The sequence below is a fragment of the Nelumbo nucifera genome, chromosome 5 (genome assembly GCF_055504915.1).
Source record: "Nelumbo nucifera cultivar China Antique chromosome 5, China Antique-T2T, whole genome shotgun sequence".
NCBI classification, from domain to species: domain Eukaryota; kingdom Viridiplantae; phylum Streptophyta; class Magnoliopsida; order Proteales; family Nelumbonaceae; genus Nelumbo; species Nelumbo nucifera.
Genome location: NC_142653.1, coordinates 37328566 through 37351673, shown reverse-complemented (window position 1 = coordinate 37351673; position 23108 = coordinate 37328566). Strand labels below are relative to the sequence as shown.

Here is a 23108-nt window from a genome sequence, read left to right as displayed (position 1 = left end):
GGCTCTGATTCCTCTGATGGGCCTGAGCTGCAAAAAACAGTCAAATGTAGACTTCTGTTTTCAGGTATTGATTCTTCAAAAGAATGGCAAAGAACTAAGGACTTAATGTCTTTGATTCATCTTTATTAAATAATGCTTTCAGCAAATACCGACCTGCAACCTCTCTCCATTAAATAGGCAAGTCTGACTAGCCTATCCAAACGTAATATGGTCTGGTCTTGCATTTATCACTCCAGAAGGCAGAAAATTTCCAATTAAATGTTAGCAGGAAGCTATGTTGTCTGGTGTCAGATCACCATAAGTCGTTGATCATGACCAGACAAGGTCAGAGTTCAGACTACCTGGCCACTAATGGTGGTGTTGAAAATGCATGGCACCATTAAAAATAGCCCTGGTTATAAAGCTTTTCCGCCTGAAGGAGTTGGGTTTGGCCAAACCAGAACCATCAGTCCATGATTCACGGGTGTGATTCAGGCCTGGAATTTGATGGAGCCCCAGTCAAATCTGGGCCAGGTGGTCAGTCATCAAAACTCAATGATGGTCTGCGTATCTTGAGCACTCTGAATTTTGATGGGATCTCGCCAGCAAGTCAGGACCGTATATGAAGATTTTTTTTCGGTAAATAACGAATTCTATTCAAGAAAAGAGGAGCATGTCCTCAACATAACCAGACAACCATGGGAAAGGCTGTTCTTCACTAAACAGGACAGCAAATCTGATTATCTTTTTTTTTTTTTTTTGGAATTATCTAAGACTCACCGTGAATTTTCAATATTTCTATTTTCTATTAGGCCCTTTTGGTTAGTTATATCGAGGTAAATGCAGTTACCTGTGTAAGTTTTCCTGTAAAATACTTACTTGGGTAGGTTCATTTACCCATGTTCTTTTATTTCTCAAATAAATAAGGCAATGACCAATTTAGCCATAAAAATCTATTATTAAAATGGGCATTTTTGTCCATTCAAGTGTTAGTAACTTTCTCCTAGGTGGGAAAATTATTTATCCACCTAGGAGATGATACCGAGAAAAATAAACTTTCCCTGATCCTCACATAAATCTGAAAAAAGAACATGGGATTCTTGGTTAATGGGAACCAAAATCCCATTGACCAGCTTTCCCCCCCCCCCCTCCCCCCTCTCAAAATCTGAAAAAAGAATGACCCCTTAAAGTCACCACAACTTCTCAAAATGTCTAAATTCACCATGCCACTAACTTGACGTTAAACAGACTAAGGGGTGTTAATATATTATAATTTTAACCTTCACAGAAAATATAAAATACATACATATATTTTAATATTAAGACATGAAAAAAAGGAAAAAGTTCAAAAAATATTTTCAAATATAAAACACATAAAAACACAGAAATTACAAAAAGTATAAAAAGTTATAGAAATTGCAAACAAAATAAAAAAATATTTTTAAATTATAGAAACTATAGAAATTGAAAAACAAAATCAGAAAATAAAAATTGTAGAAAGAAACAACAAAAAATATAGAAAAACACAAAAAATTGCAAATAAATAACAAAAAATACAAGAAAATTTATAGATCATAGAAAATAGAAAAATGTAAAAAAAATATAAAAAACATTGTAAATTATAACAAAACACTAAAAATGTAAAAAAAACAAGAAAATTAAAAACTGAAAAAGACAAAAAAAAACTTGAAAAATATAAAGATTGGATAACAGTGCACTCTTTTTCCTCTAACTCACCATTCAAGGGTAATTTGATCATGAAAATTTGTTAAGAAGCATTAACGGTGCACTAACGGAAGGTGAGTTTTGGAAAATAAAAACTTACTGACATGGTGAGTTTTAGACATTTTGAAAAGTTGTGGTGAGTTTAACAAAAATGTTGAAAACTCATGGTGAATTTTAGACTATTTCCCTTTTTTGGGTTAAATAATGGGCAATTAAGTGAGTTCGGATTTATTCCTCACAGCACTTGAAGCAGCACATCTAGAGAATCTCTGCATTTATAAGTTATTATTCATGAGACATGCTCCCAATGAATGGCTGTAATATACTGTAAGGTTGGTGTGAGGCGTGCTATGTGAGTTGTAAATCCTAATTCCATGTAAAAATCAGATCAAGTAGAGCTTGTATTGGTGACTTGGTGTGCTCTGAAGTCTTTTAGACGCAGGTTGGCTTAAAATTTAAAAATCGTCATTAAACAAGAATATACATAAATCTATATGAGAATTAGATCATACCTTCCATTTTTCTATTCTCAACTAGAAAACTCAGCCTTGACCCGTGTTGGTCTCTCAGATGACTCTCCACTCGACTCTAAGACTCCAAGAAGATGGGAAAAGGATTGAAATGGCAGCTTCCTCGAGTGGTGACCGTCTCTATGTATACGTGTTCTTGGGGCAATTAAAAGGTCCACCCATCAAAGACCCTGATGTCTCTAAACGTTTCCAGACTTCAGTTCTCTAATAGTCCAATAAATGCATTAAATCTCCAACAACGTGACCAACTACGTTGTTAGTCTAATAAATCTCCCACTTGGTCTGTTGTTCTATGGATTCAATTTTTTTATAGGTCCAAAGCAAGGATGTCAATAATTGGTTTTAATGACTTCAATAAATATTTGAGCCAATGTTCAAAGTATCGACATTGGCCGATATGCTGGTAAGGCGTATTGGCCTGTGTCGGTGCTTTTTTTCTAGTTTTACATTTTTTTGGAACCGGTTCAGAGGGGCCGGTTTAAGGCCCGGCTACCCTCTGAACCAGTGGCTGACCTGATACAACCCCTATAAGGGCAATATCGGAAAGCCACCGGTACGATACGCATCAGTCGATACAGGTTGATACTCTATACTTTAAACCTTGATTTGAGCAAGAAGAGATGATCTTTTTAATTTAATGCAAGCACAAATTTATGTTCATGTCAAAGTATTTACAAAATCACCATCCCCAAGTCATAAAGTATAAATTTGGCATAATAGGACAAGGATTAAATTATTAGTATTGGGTATTGTATTGGACAGATTGGATACGGATATGCTTTGAAAACACATGGATACAGACGTAAGATATGGAAACGCTTAGAGACACTAGGAAAATGCGTACAAATTCCATAAATATATTAATACCACTAAACTAAATGTCAAAATAACTACAAATAGTGTATAAATACATAAAAATGTATATTTTAATGATATATATGAAAAAATACATTACAATTATTATGGTAGGATGCATAGATATCATACAACTTTATTGATAATACATTAATCAAGAGCCCAAGAGATATATTATATATATTTAATTTACAAATTAATACAAGCATAGCCAATATTATTTTATTTTCTATTAAAGTCCAAGGCAAAAAAATATGCAACTATTATATTTGAATTATTATATTAATTATTTTATATTTATCTTTTTTTTTAATTTTTAACATTAACAAAAAGGTCAACTAAAAATTTAATTCTCAATTGTTTGGTAAATGATATTTTTTTTGAAAACAATAAATATGTTATTACAAAATGTAAATTAAAATATCAATTGATAATTTACAAAAATATATAATCTTAAAATATATCGAATCTATTCAAACTTTCAAGATACATATCATATGTAAATTCATAATTTTTAATTACTAAAATAATTATTCCATTATTAATATTTTTATTTTCTTAAGTTAACAATACTTTATATAAATGTAGATTAGTGGACTTGATAGATTAAATTTATATTATATTCTCAAATAATTTGTAAATAATATTTTTATTTTTGTACATAATAAATACAATATTGTTATTTAATACAAATTAAAAAATAGAAAATTTTTAAGATACATATCTTCTTCAATTTTATATATTTTAAGTATAAGATAATTACTTCATTATTAGTATTTTTATTTGTATAAATTTCTTGAGATTAAAAATCATTTTTTAATATAAATATAGATTTATAGATTATTTGTTCTATTAATTTATAGAATATTAATCTTCTTAATTTATATTTGGGGTGATTAAATATAATATATGTTATTTATTTGAATTCGTTGTGGACATTAAATTGAATAAAAGTTAATGATGCGCTTAATTATTAGGCTCGGGTAGCCCAACAGGCTGGCCCGACCTGATATTTTTCGGGCTTGGACAAAATTTCAAGGCCACGGGCTTGAGCTCGGGCTTTAAATACCAGGCCCGATTATTTTTCAGGCCAGGCTCGGGCTTTCTCAAATAAGCCTAGCCTGATACTATTACATATAATAGAAATATATATTATTTATATATAATAAATATATATTATGTATTTCTTTATAAAGCTATTATCAAATATTAATTTACTATTTAGGAAATATGAATTAATTTATTAAATTATTACCAAATTAATATAATATTAGTTTACTAAATTACAACAAAAATAGGACATTTTATGTGCATATCGGGCTTTGGTCTCGGGCTCGGGCCTAGACATTATCTGTTGATAAAGAGGCAAAGCCCGGCCTGGCTCGTGAATACTGAATAGGTCTAATCAATACAATGAATTTGCGAAATTACCTTCTGAGACCCTAGTAATGGTCAACTAACCATAATGGTATATTTTGTATACTTAAGTGCATCATCTAGATGATGAAGAACAACTAGCAGTAATCAGCTACGCGAATCAAATGTGTACAACAAAGTTTGGATCGATACAATGAATTTACAAAGGGCAATTTCCTTAAACTATCCCTACTGTTTAGTTAATTTCACCCTTAATAATTCCACCCTTACTATTTAGTTATTGTCTTAAAGTACTCTTAAATTTTTTGACAATTATCTAAAATGTCCCTTCTGATTGATTTTCTGTCACACTTCATTCATATTCATATGTGATGTCACGTGAGTTCTAATTATTTTAAAATTCCTAAAATGTCTTTATTGTTCAATAAGAACCTATAACGAAATGAGAGATTAGTGATCGAACATGCCATGTATCTGGTTACCACCGTATATTTTCTAATCGCCCTTTCAGACCTGCAACCCCCAGCTCGGCGACTCCATCCAAGGTGAGGCGGGATCTGTTGGAAGAGTTTGAGGAGGCGGGAGGAATTCAGAGCTTGGCCTTGGGTGTGTTGGAGTGAGAGAGGCCGGTGGAGGGTTCCACTGGGTAGTGACGAAATAGGGGAGAGAGAATAGAAGGGATGGAGAAGAGAGAGAGAGAGAGGCTGGAGATGGAGACGGTGAAGACAGTAGTGTTCCACCCCCAGACGTGCAGTAATACTAGAGCGCCGCCACTATTGGAGAGGTCCACCACTGTAGGGTGATGAAATAGGCGTGAGAGGGAGAGGGAGAGAGAGTTGTAACGGGTCTCCGCTTAGACCATCTTTGGGTGTAAATATTTTCGTAGCCCACACTGTTGTTTTTCTCAGAGACTGAGCACTATCGTTGTTGCAGGCGGTGGCAGCCATGCCCGGTGACTTCTCCAACAAAAAGGATCTCTCCAGAAATCCTTCCAACTGTCGCAACTGTCGAATCCAGGCAAAGCCCTATTTTTCTCGAGGGAGAGAGAGGTCGAATGTGGAGGGGTTCGCCGTTGCTGCAACAGTGGCGGTGATGAAACAGGGGCAAGAAGGAGAAAGAACGAAGGGAGTAGGGGGGAGAATGAAGGGGACGAAGAGAGAAAGAGAGGGAGGGAGCCCTTCGCCGGTGGTCGTCGTTGCCTATGGCGATTATGCTGAGAGGGAGAGAGAATGAAGGGCTCGTCGCCTTCGTCAAGCAAAATAGCAGTGGCCATCATTATTTTCGGCTATGATGACGCCGGTGGTAGTTCTTTGTTCACCATCAAGAAGACGATGAACAGAGATGAAGATGGAGGAAGGAGAAGAAGAGGAAGAAGGAGAAAGAGAAGAAGAAGAGGGGGAAAGAGAGAGAGAGAGAACGGGGAAGGGACCTGGCCGGAGGTGGAGGGGATAATGCCGGTTCGCCACCGCTGTGTCGAGAGTTGGAAGAGATGATGAACATTGTTTTTTCAGTTCGCTGTGAGAGAGGACCCACTTGTAAAATGTGGGTCTGATTCAAGGTTTTCACTGATTGAAAGACCATTTGGTATTCACCCTCTCCTTTTCTTCCTCTGAGCTCAGTGTTGACACGACTTCTTGCTCGACTAATCGGCATGAGTAGCCAGTGGGTGGCACTTTCTTCTGTCATTTTTGGTTGCCAGCACAGTGCCCAACCCCGGTCGGTGCAGTCATTGTTCCACAACCTAGCACCTAGTGAGGGAGACATTGGCATCCCCAACCGACAACTGCAGTAATGACGGAAAATACCTTGGGGGAGAAGCACCGGCATATGACAATGGGAAATACCTTTCAGATCAGAACTATTCATCGGTTGGGTTTTTTTCTTTTTTTGAAATTTGAAGAATAGAGGAGGAAAAATTCGATATTTTGTTTCTTTCCGTAGTGTACTTTAAGCGTATAGTTATTGACAATACTGATAGTATAAGAAATTACCTAAACAATACTGATAGTATAAGAAATTAACTAAACCGTAAGCGTATAGTTAGTCAATTACCTAAACAATACTGATAGTATAAGAAATTTGCCCAATTAACAAAACAAGCTCCACTAATTAAATAAATTCATTACATTATGGACTTCATATCATTAACATTTTGAATAATTTAATTGGAAGTCCTTTAGTCATAGGGTCTGCTAAATTGCTTTCTAAGATAATATAAGATATAGTTATTGACCCATCATGCACCTTTTCATGAATAAAATGATATTGTATACTAATGTGTTTGGCTCTTGAGTGATGTTGGGCATCCTTCAAAAGTGCAATTGCAGTGGAATTATCACAATAAAGTTGTATGGCTTTGGATATGAAATCAATGACAATCAATTCTTTTAGAAAGATTTTCAACCATATGGCATACCTTGTAGCCTCACAACATTTGTTTTTTAATTTTTATTCAGGCTTTTGAAAAGTATCCTTTAGCCATGTTAGTAATGGTTGAAGAATTGTTGGTGTACAGGGAACATCATCTACAGAGTGTACCTCAAGCTATGTTATCTATAATGACACTTATTTTGGAGGAGAAGGTTTCCCAACCTCTTTTAGATGCGAGTTTTGAAATCTTCTGAAGGATGAAGAGGTACCCACTTAGTGGCATATTTTTGTTATTCACATCCTGTTTTAGATTCTTGATCTTTAAAACAGAAACTTATTTGTAATCTATCTATTAGAAATGTTTAGGGCTGTCAATGGATCGGGTCTGACTTAGTAGGCCCGAACCAATTGGGTCGACTGTGGTTCCTGATATATTTTCCCAATTATCAATGGTTTGGAACTGGTTCTACCCAGTCCTAAACCAATTTAGACTCAACTCGAACTATGTTAGGCTCAATTGTCCCAAGAACCAATTTGAGCTCCAAGTTTTGAATTTTGCTATTATTCTTTGCTGGAGCTCCTTTTGTGTACTAACTTCTCTATCATGTGTCAACAATCTCACACCCAAATAACTTTACCTCTTTTGATATATTATAAAGGCGTTTTTTATTGACCGCCTCTGGCCAAGTGCCTCTAAACATAGAAATTCTAGTAGTGTTGAAAACGGATATGGTTGCAATGGAATATTAAAATTAAGCATTAATGAAGATAAGAATTCTGTTTATATTGTCAATTCTTTTTCTTTATAGAATGATAAATTAACACACCTGAATTTTAAATCCATAAAGAACATGAATAAACTTGGTTTGATCACTTGCACTAACTAAATAGATGATGAATATAAGATATGTGTAAAATCCAAAATGATTAAAAATCCCTATAAAAATTTTGGAATAATACACCAATTTTCTACTCTTTATACACCTCTACAAAATGGTCTAATAGAAAGCAAAAATAAAACACTTATAGAAATGAAGTGTCACCCGGTCTTATGGAGAAAATTCATGTCTCACCATCTGAAGAATGAAGTCAGTTACACTAACCATTAAAATTGACAAGGTATGCTTTAGCAATTGCTTTGACCTCAGCTTTCATGCAATATGTACACTGATGTGTTGCTTTAACTAGATATTAATGATATTTGGATGCAGTGCCCAAAAAAGCAATGTAGTGAACCAACTTGTTGGATTAGATATCCTAGAAACTGTTCCATTAACAGTTGATATATTTAAAAAAAATGTTGCTACCTGGATAAATTGAAAATCAATAAATCAGTGAAATTTGTATCTAAATTTCTAAATATCACCAAAGACCAACAAGGAAGGATGAAAAGATGTAAGTTTTTGCCCTAATGTATTTTTTTTTTTTTTAAGAAATTTACATGTTGAAGACTGCTATTTCTAAAATCTCAGGCTGAAACGTAGTTTTAAGTATGAAAACAACCACTTTGTGGGGGAAAAAAATGCCAACGTAGTTTTAAGTATGAGACCAGAAATTATCAGTCTTGCTTAATAGCTTTACAATGTTTTGCAAGGTCCCGGACATAACCTAAAGGTTCCTCTGATGTTCCTGATTTAGCAAAGTTGTCAGACAACTTATTACCACTCCTTGGAATCTGCTTGATTAAGCAATTCAGACTTCTTCCCAATGACTGAGCTTCCCTTAGGCTATGTTTGATTTGAAGGAAAATGTAGGGAAAGGAAAAAAAAAGGTAGGGAAATCTTTACAAATTTTGTATTGGTTTCTCTGTTTTTCCCTTCGCTTTCCTACCTTTTCCTTCAAACCAAACAGTGCCTAAGGAGCCTAACTGAGAACCCGAATTTCGATGGTACGACATTTACTGTACACAGCCAAGAGGTTACCAAAATCCTTATGTTATTCTTGTATAACCACCATTAATTCTGCCCTTAGGGAATTACCAAATCCTGCTGGTCGAGAAGAAATTTAGTGCAATATTACACTCGGAATTTATTACATGAAGAATCAAATTATAATTTATTAATAATTAAGGAAATTCTAAAATAAAATTTTATGGATCGTAAATTTTTAAACTTAAATAGGAATTTAGAGCTACAAACCTGTGCTTTGCAGTCTGGGATTATATTGGTTGCTATGGTATATCCAAAGGTTCAGAGCCACTGATAGATGATTTCTGCTTACATAGTGCTTGCACCAAACATTAGCATGATCATAATAAAGACAATGATGGGCTGGGCCTGTTTTTGTATGGTCATAACAATGTATCCAGCTGCCTGGGCCCGGGCCTGCAAAATGCGCTTGATATTATATGCCAGGACCTGATTCTTTGTGGGCTAGACCAGGCATCACGGCTTGTCCACATAAACTAATGAAATTAAATATATTATAGACATTTAAATTTAAATTTATATTCAAAATCACAAATATGTATACATACACACAGTCATCAACATATATATATCTGATCTGGCCGGGCTTAAGTACCAGGCATGGCCCACATTCTGTTCGAGCTTGATACAAGCCTGCCAGACTTGAATGAAAAACTTATGTTTTCGCAAGGAAATTTTCTGGTTGGAGTCATTCCGGAGTTCAAATCAGCACTCCACAAGACTGCGCCCCACATCGTCCCATAATACACCCCTGCCGTTTATTGGAACATCTCCAGATGATAATATCATCATTTTTTATATTATCATCGGGAGATGTTCCTAATACACGCGGAGGTGTGCTGTGGGACATTGTGGGGCGCAGTCTCATCATCTCCCGGGAGATGTTCTCAATAGTCAATACAGGTAGGGATGTGCTGTGAGGCGCGAAAGATGTTCTCAATACAGGTGGGGATGGCTTTGAAGTGTAACTATACTCTTGGATTTTGAACTGGATGATGGGGTTGATGTGCGTTATGGAGGCCTCGGTCTTCGACAACTTGGAGTCGCAGTCAGCCATTGCAAGCTTGAACCACTGGTGGCAAATTTTATGAAAGTTTTATGTGCAACCAGGAGATTTACAAGTAGAGTATCAACTCTTGTTTCTGGCTTTCAAAATTTATTGTTTTTGTTTTCCCTTTTACATCCAAGGGATCTCTGAAATTAATCTTGCATTTTGAACAGATATGCCATGATGGAGATGGCATTGGACTCTCCTGATCTACCTATGGGAATGCTCTCTGATATCCATTTAAAAAGATGCATGACCACATTCTCTCGTTTATTCCGTTGCACTCACTGTTTTCTCCAATCACTCTATTAAAAATTTACAGCTAAGAAATGGGAGGATCATTTAATTTTTCAGGTGAGGAAACTCTCTTACAGTTCATAGAAACTGTGAAATCAACAGAGGAGATGGGACAGTAAGTTCATGCTGTTTCGTCAGATTTCAGCCAGAGATGGTTTACGCTCATGACTCTACCAGGCGCTTTATCTTCAGGGACTATCTGGATATTGCAGATAATGTAAGTGAAAATTGAAAACCTGTTACCCATGTACAGAATTGGATACTTCTGGTATATATAATTAGTAGAAGCTCATAAGTCTATTGGAGATTGCAGGCAGCAGCTGCATTAGAGACTGTCCGGGACATAAATGTGGCCTCACATCTCATAGTAGACCTGACTGGCTCATGGTTTATATACTTGCAGATCGAGTTATGGAGTAACAGTTAAAAACATTTTTGCTGTTGAATCAAGTGCTTTCCCTTCTTATGAAGAAATCAAATTACCAAACAAGGTTCTCTTGTGGTGTGGTAAGATATATATGTTACTGTTGTTTTTTATTTTTAATCTCTGGGTAAGTAACCGAGGGACTACATTGCCAAGTAACTAAATACCATGATTTGCTTTCCATTTTTCTTTGATAGGTACTGGAAGTTCTAATCTACTCAGGCACTTGCATAAAGGGTTCTTACCTTCCTGTTCCAGGCTATATGGTTTGTACTAACACAAATTTGTTTACTAAATTTTTCCTGTGTAACTCGTTTCCTATTGATGACAATTGCAATTTTTTTTTCAGTTTGGCAAGGCGATTATTTGTTCTGATGCCGCAGCAGAAGCTGCTAGGTATGGATTCACGTCTGTTGACAGACCAGAAGGATCCCTTCCTGGTCTTAGCCATTGCTTCCTTGGGCGACAAAGTGACCGAGTTAAAGAGCCCACCAGAGGTATACAAGGAAGTTGCAATTCCTTTGCCCTGATCATCTCATCTGGTATTTTGCATATGCAGGACACCAAGAAGTGAAGAAGGCAGGTGTGAAGGCTTTAGGAAGGAAGAAACCCCTTGAATTCAACGAGTACGCTGTCTACGATCCAAAACAGGTACAGACACTGATTCAGAGAAGTTAAATCAGCCATTTCTGTTTATACCCAGAAAAGATAAGAAGGATAATAACTTAGTATTGAGTTTGCAGGTATGCATAAGGTTCTTGGTGGCTGTCAGATACGAGGAGAATAGATACAGAAGAATGACCGGAAGATGCAGAAATGGAGATCCCAAGAAAAGGAAAGATAGAGCGAGGAGAAGGGAATGTACATATATGCCTTTTTTGCCCTGTTCCTTGTTTCCTTCTCATAGGTAGGCTTGGGTAGCAGCAAGCAGCAAACCTGTGCATGTTTTTTGTAAAGTTTACAAGAACTCTGTAACTTTTTGAAACAGTCAAAAGATCTAGCCAGGTTCCTCTCCTCCATCTCTCTTGTCTCTTTCTTGAACACTGCGAGGTGCTTTTGATCCATTTCTCTTGTGAGGGACTTCGGTCCACTTCGCACAAAAAACATCAGTGACTCGTAGCGCTCATATAACTGCAGTTTCTTCCACATTTGCTTTTATTTTTATGGGGAAACGAAGATCAGAACGGGAGGAGTTATGTGGGTTAGCGAGATTTCAAGAGCTGGAAATTAAAGTACAAGTTCGGGAAAGGATTTGCTGGAAATAATGCTAAACAACTTTCTGCAACTTATCATACATTAGATTCTTGTGTCAAAGTGGGGAAGGAGCTGCCGTTTGGCTTCTGCCTTCTGCCTTAGTCTTTTCCTGGTCTTGTCTCCATCTTCTTTCTAGGCCGGTGCATGGTGGTTTGGTGTCTCTCAATTGGTTAGTGTATTGCAGTCGGGAGTGTTTCAGCTGGTCGTCCGAGAGGCACACAAAGCCCTTGACGGGGAATGCGAGAAGCTCAGCTGGCACAAAACGGGCGGTGGTTGCCTCCAAGTTGAGGCAACCGGAACAGCGCCGGAGACGTCCGAGATTGGTAGAAGGCAATTGGCAAGGAGTACGCAATCCGTTGCAGTGGAGTTGCTCTCCCAATAGAAAGGTGGTGGGAGATTGTTAACCACTTCCAAGTCGATCTCAAAGAGATCATCGTCGACTTCTGTATTCTCTGACCTTTCATCTGTTGGAAGTATCGATGCTCCGCTTACTCTGTAGTCTGTGCTGGGAGAATCCATGGCTGACTGGCTGTAATACCTTGGGGCATGCACGTATATTTATATGTACAAGATTAGTTGCCGACCATCAACCACCTTGAACAGTTCCGTGTTGGCCTGCGTGGCTGTTTGTCACAACTCACAACAAATAATTCGATTCTGTGGGCTGAATCAGCCTACCTCTAGCCTTTCTCAGCGTGATGATCAGCTTCAAATCAACTGCGACTTCTTTCTTTCCATGGAGTAATATAGATAGCCCAGACTCTCAGAATGTCTAGGTTAGTTTCGCCTACTTGTCTAATAAAAGGGCCTATCAGACCGTTGGATTTGTATGCGTCGTATGAGCATGAGATTTAGACTATAAAATATACGAGACAGTATTGCTACATAGTCTAACCAAAAGAAGGAAACTAGCTAGGAAATACCATGTGGGTATCGTCATAACCAGCCAACTACCAGATCAAACAGTCTAATAATGTAGTATATAATATAGAATACGTGCACCGGCTTCATTTAAGATCAATTCTGTGGGCAGATTGTGCAGGCAGACTTTTCTAACTCAGCATCTCTCTATAAAAAGAAAAATGTACTTTCTTATTGAACCAAAGATTGTTTCGGAGGCTTAATTTAGAAAGTAAAAATACAAATATGTACAATACTGATAAATATAAAATAGGGAAAATTTCTGATTAGTATCCTGTAATGGGCTTAGTGCCATTACTCAATGAGCATTTTCGATATGTACATGTCAATCCAGTATCTACCATTAATCAACTGTTAACTAGCCGTTAAATGGCATTTGAAAAAGATATAAATGCCCTTCAAGTGTCATCTAATCTTCTTTATCAACCATTCAAACATTAACAATCTCAAATCCCTGTTTCTTTTATTCAAGAAAGTTGGGGTCATATCTCAATAAGCGTTTTGGACCCTAACTTTCTTAAATAAAAGAGTCAAGGATTTAGGGCTGTTAATTTTTTGTCAATGTTTGGATGGTTGATAAAGAAAATTAGATGACACTCGAAGGGCATTTGTGTCTTTTTCAAATGCATTTAACAGCTGGTTAATGATAGGTATTGAATTGATACATTTTAAAAGTTAAAGTATTGAATTGTCACATTTTAAAGTTGGGAGACCAAAGTGGCGGTAGGCCCAAAGTACAGGGTACTAATTGAAAATTTTCCTTGCAAAATAATATAAAATACAAGGTTTTGCATTCTACATATGTGTATTTGTACTCCTTCCAAGCTAAGACTTAAGATTCAACTCGACAACAGTGGTTTCCTGCCCACAATTTTCTACCCACACTTCTCCACAATTCTCCACTTGCCTTGAATTGCATCTTGTATTTGTATTGTGAGATGTGTCGATGTAGTGTATTGTGGGTAAGGACGTGAATAGAAAAAGTGAGCATGAAATTTGGATTACAAAAGGACATCGGCTTCAGTGCTCACAAGACCACAGCCATGCATTGGGAATATCTCCCTATTTGTACGCTTTTTCTCATGGGAAGATATTTCCAATGCAAGGCTGCAAGGGTGAGCTTGTGAGGACCAAATCCGATTTCTTACAAAAGTGAGGAGTAACAGGGTAAAAAAGTTTGTTTTATTATTAATTAATTTGTTCAAATGGTTAGAAGTCGCTTAACGTGTGTTATAGTCATACTAAAAGGTGGGGTTCCTCAGTTCAAGTATACATTTCAGAATAGGTTTTGTATGTGTTTGGAACTGTGGATGTTTATTGACTAAATGTTTTATATTTGATTTGTTTAGAAAATTGAGAAAAGCAATAATGAACCTATTGGAGAAAGTGTTAAAATGAAGTTTCTCCAAACGCTAGATGTGCACATAAACCAAAGCCTACTTTTACAAATGGGGGGAAATGCTGAAGTGACACCTATGTTATAGTATTTATTTAATTCCAAACACCCTCTTTATTTCTGACATTTAACGTCTTCAAAGAAGCAACCATAAACAAGTTTTGGACACAAGTTATGTGAGCCCAGTTCGGGTCCATACTCGGTATTAATGGCTAAGACCTTGTATTTAAGATGGTGTTTGTGTCACATTCTGGGTTGATGGCACGCTCCCAACCCCTTCCTCGCCCCCTACCTCGACCTCGAGCTATGTTGCTAAGGCAAAGTAAGAGCAGAATCAAAGAATTTGGGAAACAGAATTCAAAGACAAGCCTTTGAAATTTTTTTCATCTCCTCCCTTCATTGCTCGAAAATAATAGAATTTATAGCTTATAGGCCCAACAAACTTAGCAACTACTAAAAGATACCAACTACAAAAAAATAGCAACTTCTAGAAAATAGCAGCTACTCGAAAATAGAAACTAAAAGAAATAGCAACTTCTAGAAAATAGCAGCTACTAGAAAATAGCAACTGCTAGAAAATAGAAACTAAAAGAAATAGCAACTCTAGCTCACTACAACTAATTATTTGGGCTGACTCAATAAACTAAAATAAATCAAAATTGCTGCACATGACAATCATTTCCCCGTGAAAACGTCCTTGTCCTCAAGGACACATAAAGTCTGGGAATTTCTCTCGAAGTTTATACTCATCCTCCCAAGTAGCATCGATTGTTGGAAGCCCCTGCCACTGTATAAGTAATTCAAGTTTATGCCCTTTGCCTCGAGAGTTTAGAACTGCTATAGGCTGAGGTTGCAGGTGACCTGGTGTTTCTGATACTAATGGAAGAGAAGAATCAATTTTATCAGTTGTACCCAGTTGTTTCTTTAGGAGTGATACATGGAAAACTGGGTGAATCTTACTTCCTGGCGGAAGATCAAGCCGATAAGCCACCGACCCAATTCGTTCCAGCACACGGTATGGCCCATAAAATCGTGGGGAGAGTTTATGTGATCTTCTCAATGCCAACAAAGTTTGCCGATAAGGTTGTAGTCTGAGATATACCCAATCACCCACGTCAAATTCTCTCTCGACTCTTCCTTGGTCATAAGCAGTCTTCATTCTAGCTTGTGCTTGTTGGAGCTGGCCTCTTAGGTCTTTCACAACTTGATCTCTTGCTTGGAGTATGTCATCTACAGCCCCGACCTTTGGTGTACCCGGAACATAGGAAAGCAAATTGGGGGGCTCCCTTCCATACACCACTTCAAAGGGAGTTTTGCGAGTAGAAGCATGTAGGCTAGTGTTGTAACAGAACTCGGCCCAAGGAACCCATTGAACCCACTCCTTTGGTCTTGAACTAGTAAAGCAATGCAGGTACATCTCAAGAGTCCAATTTACTGCCTCCGTTTGGCTATCTTTCGGGGGTGATAAGAGGAGCTGAAATTGAAGCTAGTCCCCTGCAATTTGAAAAGCTCTTTCCAAAAAGCACTTATAAAAGTGGAGTCCCGATCACATACTATTGAACTCAGCATGCCATGGAGTTTGAACACATTTTCAAAGAATATTTGAGCCACTTTTGGTGCAGTGTATGGGTGAGACATTGGGATAAAGTGTGCATATTTGGACAACCGATCTACCACCACAAAGAGGACTGTCTTCCCCTTAGATGGGGGTAGGCCATCAATAAAATCCATAGAGATGTCTGCCCATACCTGTGTAGGAATAGGTAATGATTGGAGAAGTCCTACCAGCTTTTGATGATCTATCTTATGGCGTTGACGTACACTACATTGCTTGATGTAATCCAGTACAACTTTCCTTATCTGCCCCCAATAGAATATCGCCTTTACGCGATGAAGAGTTTTGTAAAGACCCTCATGCTCAACGCCATGAATTTCCTAAAAAATGATTGGAATGAGTTCTGAGTTTGATGGAAGATAGATACGTCCCTTAAAGAACATTACGCCATGTCGATTTTCCCATGGTCCAATAGTTTCTCCTTGCTCGTGTAAGTGATAAATTCGTTGCAGCTCCAGGTGTGACTGGTTCTCGCCCTTGATGGACTCCAGCCATTGAGGAAGAGGGCTAGAAACTGCATTGAACTCCCCCTTGTGTTTCTCTTCTTCATAGAGCATCTGCTTTCATATTATTCTTACCCTTTTTGTATTCGATGGAGAAGTCATAACCCATTAATTTGAGCAGCCATTTTTGTTGTGGTTCTGTCATTATTCGTTGCTCCCAAAGAAATTTGAGGCTGCGCTGATCAGTTCGAACCACAAAGTGACGTCCAAGCAAGTAAGGTCGTCATTTTTTTACTGTAAGAACCAGTGCCATAAGTTCCTTTTCATAAGTGGACAACAAAAGGTGTTTTCCCTTCAAGGCGGTGCTGAAGTAAGCAATAGGTTTTTGTTCTTGCATTAGGACAGCCCCTAATCCATTCCCCGATGCATCACATTCCACCACAAATGAGAGCTGGAAATTTGGAAAGGCTAAAACTGGAGCTTGCATCATGGTTTGTTTCAATAATTCAAATGCCTCTTCTGCCTTTTGGGACCAAGAAAAGGCATTTTTTCGCAACATGTCAGTCAAGGGAGCTGCAATTCTGCCATAACCTGCAATAAACTTTCGACAATAGCCCATTAATCCTAAAAATCCCCTCAAAACTTTGATGGTTGCTGGTTTTGGCCATTCCACCATTGCCTTTATTTTTTCTGGATCCACCTTCACACCGTCTTGACAAATAATATGCCCCAAATATTTGATTTGGGTCTGCCCGAACTAACATTTTTCTTTCTTGACTGCAAGATGATGAACTCGTAGAATAGAAAAGGTAATTCTAACATGTTTCAGATGTTCAACCCATGTGTTGCTATAAATTAGAATGTCATCAAATAATACCAAGATGAATTTCCTTAGATGAGCCTTAAAAATTTCATTCATAAGTGATTGAAATGTAGATGGGGCGTTAGAGAGGCCGAAAGGCATTACCAGAAATTCGAAGTGCCCATGGTGAGTTCGGAAGGCTATTTTATGTACATCAAGAAGATCCATTCGTATTTGGAAGTACCCGGATCTGAGATCTAGTTTGGTGAAGAATTTGGCGCTGTGTAGCTCATCCAATAATTCATCTATAACAGGAATTGGGAACTTATCTTTGACTGTCACCCAGTTTAGTGCTCGATAGTCCACACAAAACCTCCAACTCCCATCGTGTTTCCGCACTAAAAGTACCGGAGAGGAGAATGGGCTTTGACTAGGACGAATTATACCTTGTGATAGCATCTCCTCCACCAAGCGCTCAATCTCTTGTTTCTGGAAATGCGGGTACCGTTACGGGCGTACACAAGTTAGTCCTGCTCCTGGCTGGAGAGGAATTCTGTGATCATGAGAACGCGGAGGTGGTAGTCCCATAGGTGCTTCGAATAGATCGCTGAACTCAATGAGTAAAGGCCCCATTGTTTCAGGCAGTAACTCCTCACGATCTGCATGATCATGCTGGATTGCACAAAGCTATAAGATAATTCCCCTACCATCACTTTGCCTCAATGTTCTAGGAACAGTTTCACCTTCGAGAGCTTGAAGTTCTGAGGATGTTGAACCTTGTAGCAGCACCTTTCACCCAGCTAGAGTGAATTGCATCTGCATCCTTCCAAAATCCCATATTGGGCCAAGATTACCCAACCACTGCACACCTAGAACAGCATCACAACCTTCTAAAGGAAGCAAGAAAAAATCTACCTCAATTTGAATGCCTTGCAAGGATAGTTTTACTCCATTACAACGTCCCAGAATTGACAACCTTTCCCCATTAGTGACCACCACGTTAAACAAGTAGCTTCTTTCCGGCTTGAGTCCGCTGATTTTGGCAAATTTATGATGCAAAAAATTGTGAGTGGAACCAGAATCAATTAAAATCGTTAATGGTGTCTTACCAATTTGTGAGTGGACCCGCATGGTTTGTGGGGATTGAACCCCAGCCAAGGCATGTAAAGAGATAACCGGTGTCTCTTCTACATACTCTTCTTCTGTGGTTCCTTCATCATCTTCTTCTAATTCAATGAAGAATAGTTTCTTGCATTTATGACCCATGGTATACTTTTCATCACAATTGTAGCACAACCCTTGTTCTCGCCGCTTTTGGAGTTCGGTTGGAGATAATTTTCGGATTGGTAAAATCCTTTCTGGATTGGTGCTTTTAGAACCATTCAGGTTTGAATTGCTCCATTGGTTGTTGGAGTTGCGAACTGAAGAATGGAATGTTGTGTTAATGGAGCGCCTCACTTCCTGGGCCTTGAGTTCATAGGTACGTGCTAACCCAATTGCAGTGGACAGATTTTGAGGGTTTTGGACTCTTACATCAGCCCTTAGCCCATCTTTTAATTCACTAATAAAACACTCAGCTTCTTGTTTATCTATCAAAGTACCAGCTCGTGCTAGAAGTCTCTCAAACAGAGTGATAATCTGAAACAGTCCCCGTCCGCTTAAGCTTGCATAGGTCTCCAAAGAAATATTCATATTCGATCACAGCAAAACTCTCTAGTAATCCTGCCTTCATTCCTTCCCAAGTAACCAAGTGTCCTTGGTTTTTGTGTCGCTAGTACCACAATTGAGCATCTTTCTCTAAGTGATAGGTTGCTAATTTGAATTGTTCTTCCAATGATGTCCCTTGAAATTCAAAGAATTGTTCTGCACAGCAAATCCATAGAGTTGGATCTTTCGAGCCATCATAGCGAGGAAAATCAAACTTTGCAATCTTAGGAACCACCATTCCACCTGTGTACCTGGCACCACCTTGTCCATGTGGTCCCCGATTCCTATTGACGGACCCTTCTTCCAACAATTCTAATCGGGAGTTCATTGTCCCCATTAGTTGGAGTCCCGATTCCTATTGACGGACCCTGCTTAAGGAGCCTCTCTTGACCTGAGCTTAGGTTCTCCACCTGAATTTCAAATCATTGGAGTCATTGATCGTCAGCCATAACCGGCTCTGATACCAACCTGTCATGTTCTGGGTTGATGGCACGCTTCCAACCCCTTCCTCGCCCCCTACCTCGACCTTGAGCTATGTTGCTAAGGCAAAGTAAGAGCAGAATCAAAGAATTTGGGAAACAGAATTCAAAGACAAGCCTTTGAAAGTTTTTTTCATCTCCTCCCTTCATTGCTCGAAAATAATAGAATTTATAGCTTACAGGCCCAACAAACTTAGCAACTACAAAAAATAGCAACTTCTAGAAAATAATAGCTACTAGAAAAATAGCAACCACTAGAAAATAGAAACTAAAAGAAATAACAACTCTAGCTCATTACAACTAATTATTTGGGCAGACTCAATAAACTAAAATAAATTAAAATTGCTGCACATAACAGTTTGGCTCCATATTAGATAACGGGTGTCAATTCAGTGTCATATTGGCATTTTCGAGAATGAAGTTTGAAATTTTATTTGATTAATCTATTTATCAGAAAATTATTTCTCTCTGGATGGAGAGCCAGAGGAAACATCAGTTTTTATTTCTCTAACTGTCATATAAGGCAACAAAAAGCAACGGCAATGCTAAATAGCCCCTAAATCATCCGCCATAGAATAAAGAAATGTCTAAACTTGCATAAGTCTCACTGTTTATAAATAGCTAGCAAAGTCGCAACAAGTGGTATTTACTGCCTCACTATTCCAACGAATTAAAATAACTTTTCAAATGATATTTTTCGGCAAATTAAAATAACTTTTCAAATCACATTATCACAATTAGGTTAAGGTTGCGACACATCAAATCCTAAAATCGATGGCTAAGAATTATCCATCTTGATGGCCGATTTCTAGCCGTGTTAGTAGAAACTTGTTCCAGCCCAAATTCACACCATTGCTGTGAATAATTCACTTATTATCAGAGGTTTGAAGTGCTGAAACCTTAATTCAATTGATCTACGTTTGACCCAACTCATGGACATTAAAGCAAAGGTAAACCCAATGTTGACAGCATTAATGTATGGGCCAGATTGTTTATTACAACAAGGCCCATTACTTGGACTGTTAAAAAGTAATGTGATTAGTCACATGGCCACTTAATTATGTGGGCTTATAGCGTTTTAGTGTTAAATGGGCTAAGGCCTCAACTTTTTATTTAATTCTTCTTTCTATTGCTTGTTTTATGTGATTGTGTTTACATAATTAGTATGCTAAATGGAACATGACCATAAGTGCTTGGCCATGTGAGATTTTTGGTGACTCTAGCTTGTTCCATGGGGTCCAACCAACTCAACCATATTCCAAGGTTTATTAAATAATCTCCTTCCCAAACTAAGTCAATTTCAGATTCTTCCCAAAGGGATCATCCAATTCGCTTAACCCATATGGACTTAGGGATTCTAGTCTTATGATGGCTAGTGGGAGTTACCGTAGTTAACCTAACCCTAGACCAGGTGGGACTGCAAATTTAAATGTTTTCTCACTGATTATATAAATGCTACATATAGGGATGAACTTAGGAAGTCATCTTTAAAAGCCTTCCATCATTGGTGAGATAGTGAGTTGAAATGTTAAGTGGAGACGCATCTTAAAATGGGGGTATCTACTTGATTGTGGATGCACCTAGATCATTTCATAAGATGACACAACATTAAAAACTGATAGGAGAGGTTTATCCTAAAATGGAAGACTCTTCATGGAACCTTTAGTGTTTCTTTGTGATGGATTTACACTAAGCTATTGAAGTGGTTTAACCTAAAATAACAATGAACCCTAGTACAATAGAAGCTAAAGGAAAGTTCATTAGATGAATGGATGAGGTATCCTTCATAGAAGTGACAGAATTGTGCAATTAAAATAGTTGACCCTATGCACCTATGTAATTCCTTACACTCTTAGAGGTGTGAAAATGCCTCCTTTTATGGATACGAGGGAAATCTCAAAGATGAATAAATGAGAGTGAAACTTAAACAAAATCCCATCTTAGGTAACATGAATTAAGGTCGTAAACTGACTAGATGTTCTTTCTCTTAGAAATGACACTTAGTCCCCTTGACAAATTGCTTGACGACTATAGTCTCAAAGGACCTAACTAGGTAGATTGGAAACACAACCTAAATACATTCCTTATGCCTAAGAAATTATAAAAGGTTATGACTAAGGATGCACCTGAAGATCTTGGAGAGGATGCTTTTGAGCATAGAAGAAAAGCATACAGTGACTAGCAAGATAAGAATTCTCTTGAAAAATGTTACATCCTCACATCCATCAATGCATCACTTTAAAAGCAAGATAAAAATCTCTCTACTACAAAGGAGATGCTCGAAAGTCTAAAGACATGTTTGTGAAGCAGAATCGTTATACCAGGCAAATGGTCCTCAAACAGTTGACGACAACAAAGATGACTAAGAGTATGTCAGTCCACAACCATACCATGAATATGATTGGTTACATAAATGAATCGGTGTCTCTTGGTGCTGAATTGGATGATGAGACCAAAATTAATGCAATCCTTACCTCCTCTGCTTCGTTTAATCAATTCATGTTGAACTACAATATGAATAAGATGAAAGTTACCTTGCAAGAACTCAGCAACACGTTACAGAGGGTAGAGGAGCTAATTAAGGATAACAAGCAAGAAGAGATAAGCAAAAAAAAAAAAACCTCAGAAGAAGCAGGGGCACCCCAATGAATAAGAGAGACAAATCATTCGACAAGTATCATTATTGCATGCAAACTGCTTGTAGTACATGGAATCCATTAAGAAAAAACCTATCAAAGGTAAAACCGAAACTTATGTGATAAAACTCAATTTGTTGGTTACTTCTGCTTTTTCCTAGTGTATTGACTTAGGTGCATCTATTCATGTGTGTAACACATTGCAAGGATTCAAAGAAAGAAAAAATGTGAGTAATAGCAAGGTGGTACTTTACATGGAGATGTCATCAAATGTTAAAACTACATCCATATGCATAGTAGAGTAAGTTTTTAGGGGGGAGTTTTAGTTTTTATAAAAGATTGTTTTTATATTTTACAATTAAAAAGAAATTTAATTTCTATCTCTAAACTTAGTAGTGATGGATATTCTTGTTTTTCAATAATAAGATTACCATTAAGTTGAATAACAAAATCATTGTTGTTGGAGAAATAGAGAATGGTCTTTATATATTGTAGCTTTCCTTAGAATCTAATGTTATTGGACAAATTACAGCCACCGTTCTCATGAAAAGAATTTGTGAAACTGTTAACCCTACCTACTTATGGCACTTCAGACTTAACCATATTAACAAAGAAATAATCACAAGATTTGTTAAGAATGGTCCTTTGGGTATTTTAAAATTAAAAAATGTGTAAAATTATGAACTATGCCTATAGTGCAAAATTACTAAATGTCCATTTACTAGAAAATCCCAAAGATCCATAGGTAATATAAACGTAAGGGCACAAGGTGGATATGTCTACTTCATCACCTTTATTGATGATTTTTCTCGGTATGGGTACATATACCGGATGCCACACAAATTTGATTCCTTTGAAAAGTGTAAGGAATTTAAACAATAAGTTAAGAAGTAATTGGGCAGGAAGATCAAAGCCCATCAAATAGATCGAGGAGATGAATATCTCTTAGATGAATTTAGGGACTACCTTAGGTAAAATGGAATTGTTTCACAGTTAACCCCTCTGGCTACACCACAACTAAATGGTGTATTTGAAGAAGGAATCAAACACGGGTTTTTTCCTTACTCATTTTCTTAGAGTTACTCATATCGTTCTGGGGTTATGCATTAGAAATTGAGATATATTTGTTAAATTGGATTCCAACCAAGTCGATTCCAAAGACTCCCTATGAGCTCTGGATCAATAAGAAACTAAATGTCTGACACTTGAAAACTTGGAGTTGTCAAACACATGTAAAAAAGGTAAGTACTGACAAACTAGAATCTAGAACAATGAAGTGCCTATTTGTAGGCTACCCCAAAATTTTTATTGGGTACCTATTC

General features: G+C 37.4%; 2 protein-coding genes across 6 annotated transcripts; one reads left to right on the top strand and one right to left on the bottom strand.

Annotated features, from left to right (window-relative positions):
* Window positions 1-4908: 4908 nt before the first annotated feature.
* Window positions 4909-11552, top strand: LOC104606727 (protein ADP-ribosyltransferase PARP3-like). Of its 5 annotated transcripts, none has more exons than XR_736817.3 (9): window positions 4909-6334; window positions 6982-7101; window positions 9710-9885; window positions 9986-10326; window positions 10423-10616; window positions 10731-10799; window positions 10883-10929; window positions 11093-11184; window positions 11277-11552. XR_736817.3 is itself a non-coding variant. In XM_088888865.1 (9 exons), exons 5-9 carry the CDS (start codon window positions 10575-10577, stop codon window positions 11442-11444), a joined length of 519 nt encoding a protein of 172 aa, XP_088744991.1. In that variant the 5' UTR covers window positions 4909-6334; window positions 6982-7101; window positions 9710-9885; window positions 9986-10326; window positions 10513-10574; the 3' UTR covers window positions 11445-11552. The 5 variants fall into 5 exon arrangements, 4 of the variants coding, with proteins under 4 accessions (XP_088744991.1, XP_088744992.1, XP_088744990.1 ...); XM_088888865.1 differs by having other exon boundaries at window positions 10513-10616; window positions 10883-11030; XM_088888866.1 differs by having other exon boundaries at window positions 10883-11030.
* A 3255-nt stretch (window positions 11553-14807) lies between these two features.
* LOC148791423 (uncharacterized) lies at window positions 14808-18656 on the bottom strand. The gene is made up of 5 exons (XM_088888173.1): window positions 17819-18656; window positions 17486-17623; window positions 16458-16753; window positions 15771-16039; window positions 14808-15498 (listed from the first exon to the last, which is right to left on the bottom strand). The coding sequence occupies exons 1-5, from the start codon at window positions 18654-18656 to the stop codon at window positions 14808-14810; spliced, it is 2232 nt and encodes a 743-aa protein (XP_088744299.1).
* Window positions 18657-23108: the final 4452 nt, after the last annotated feature.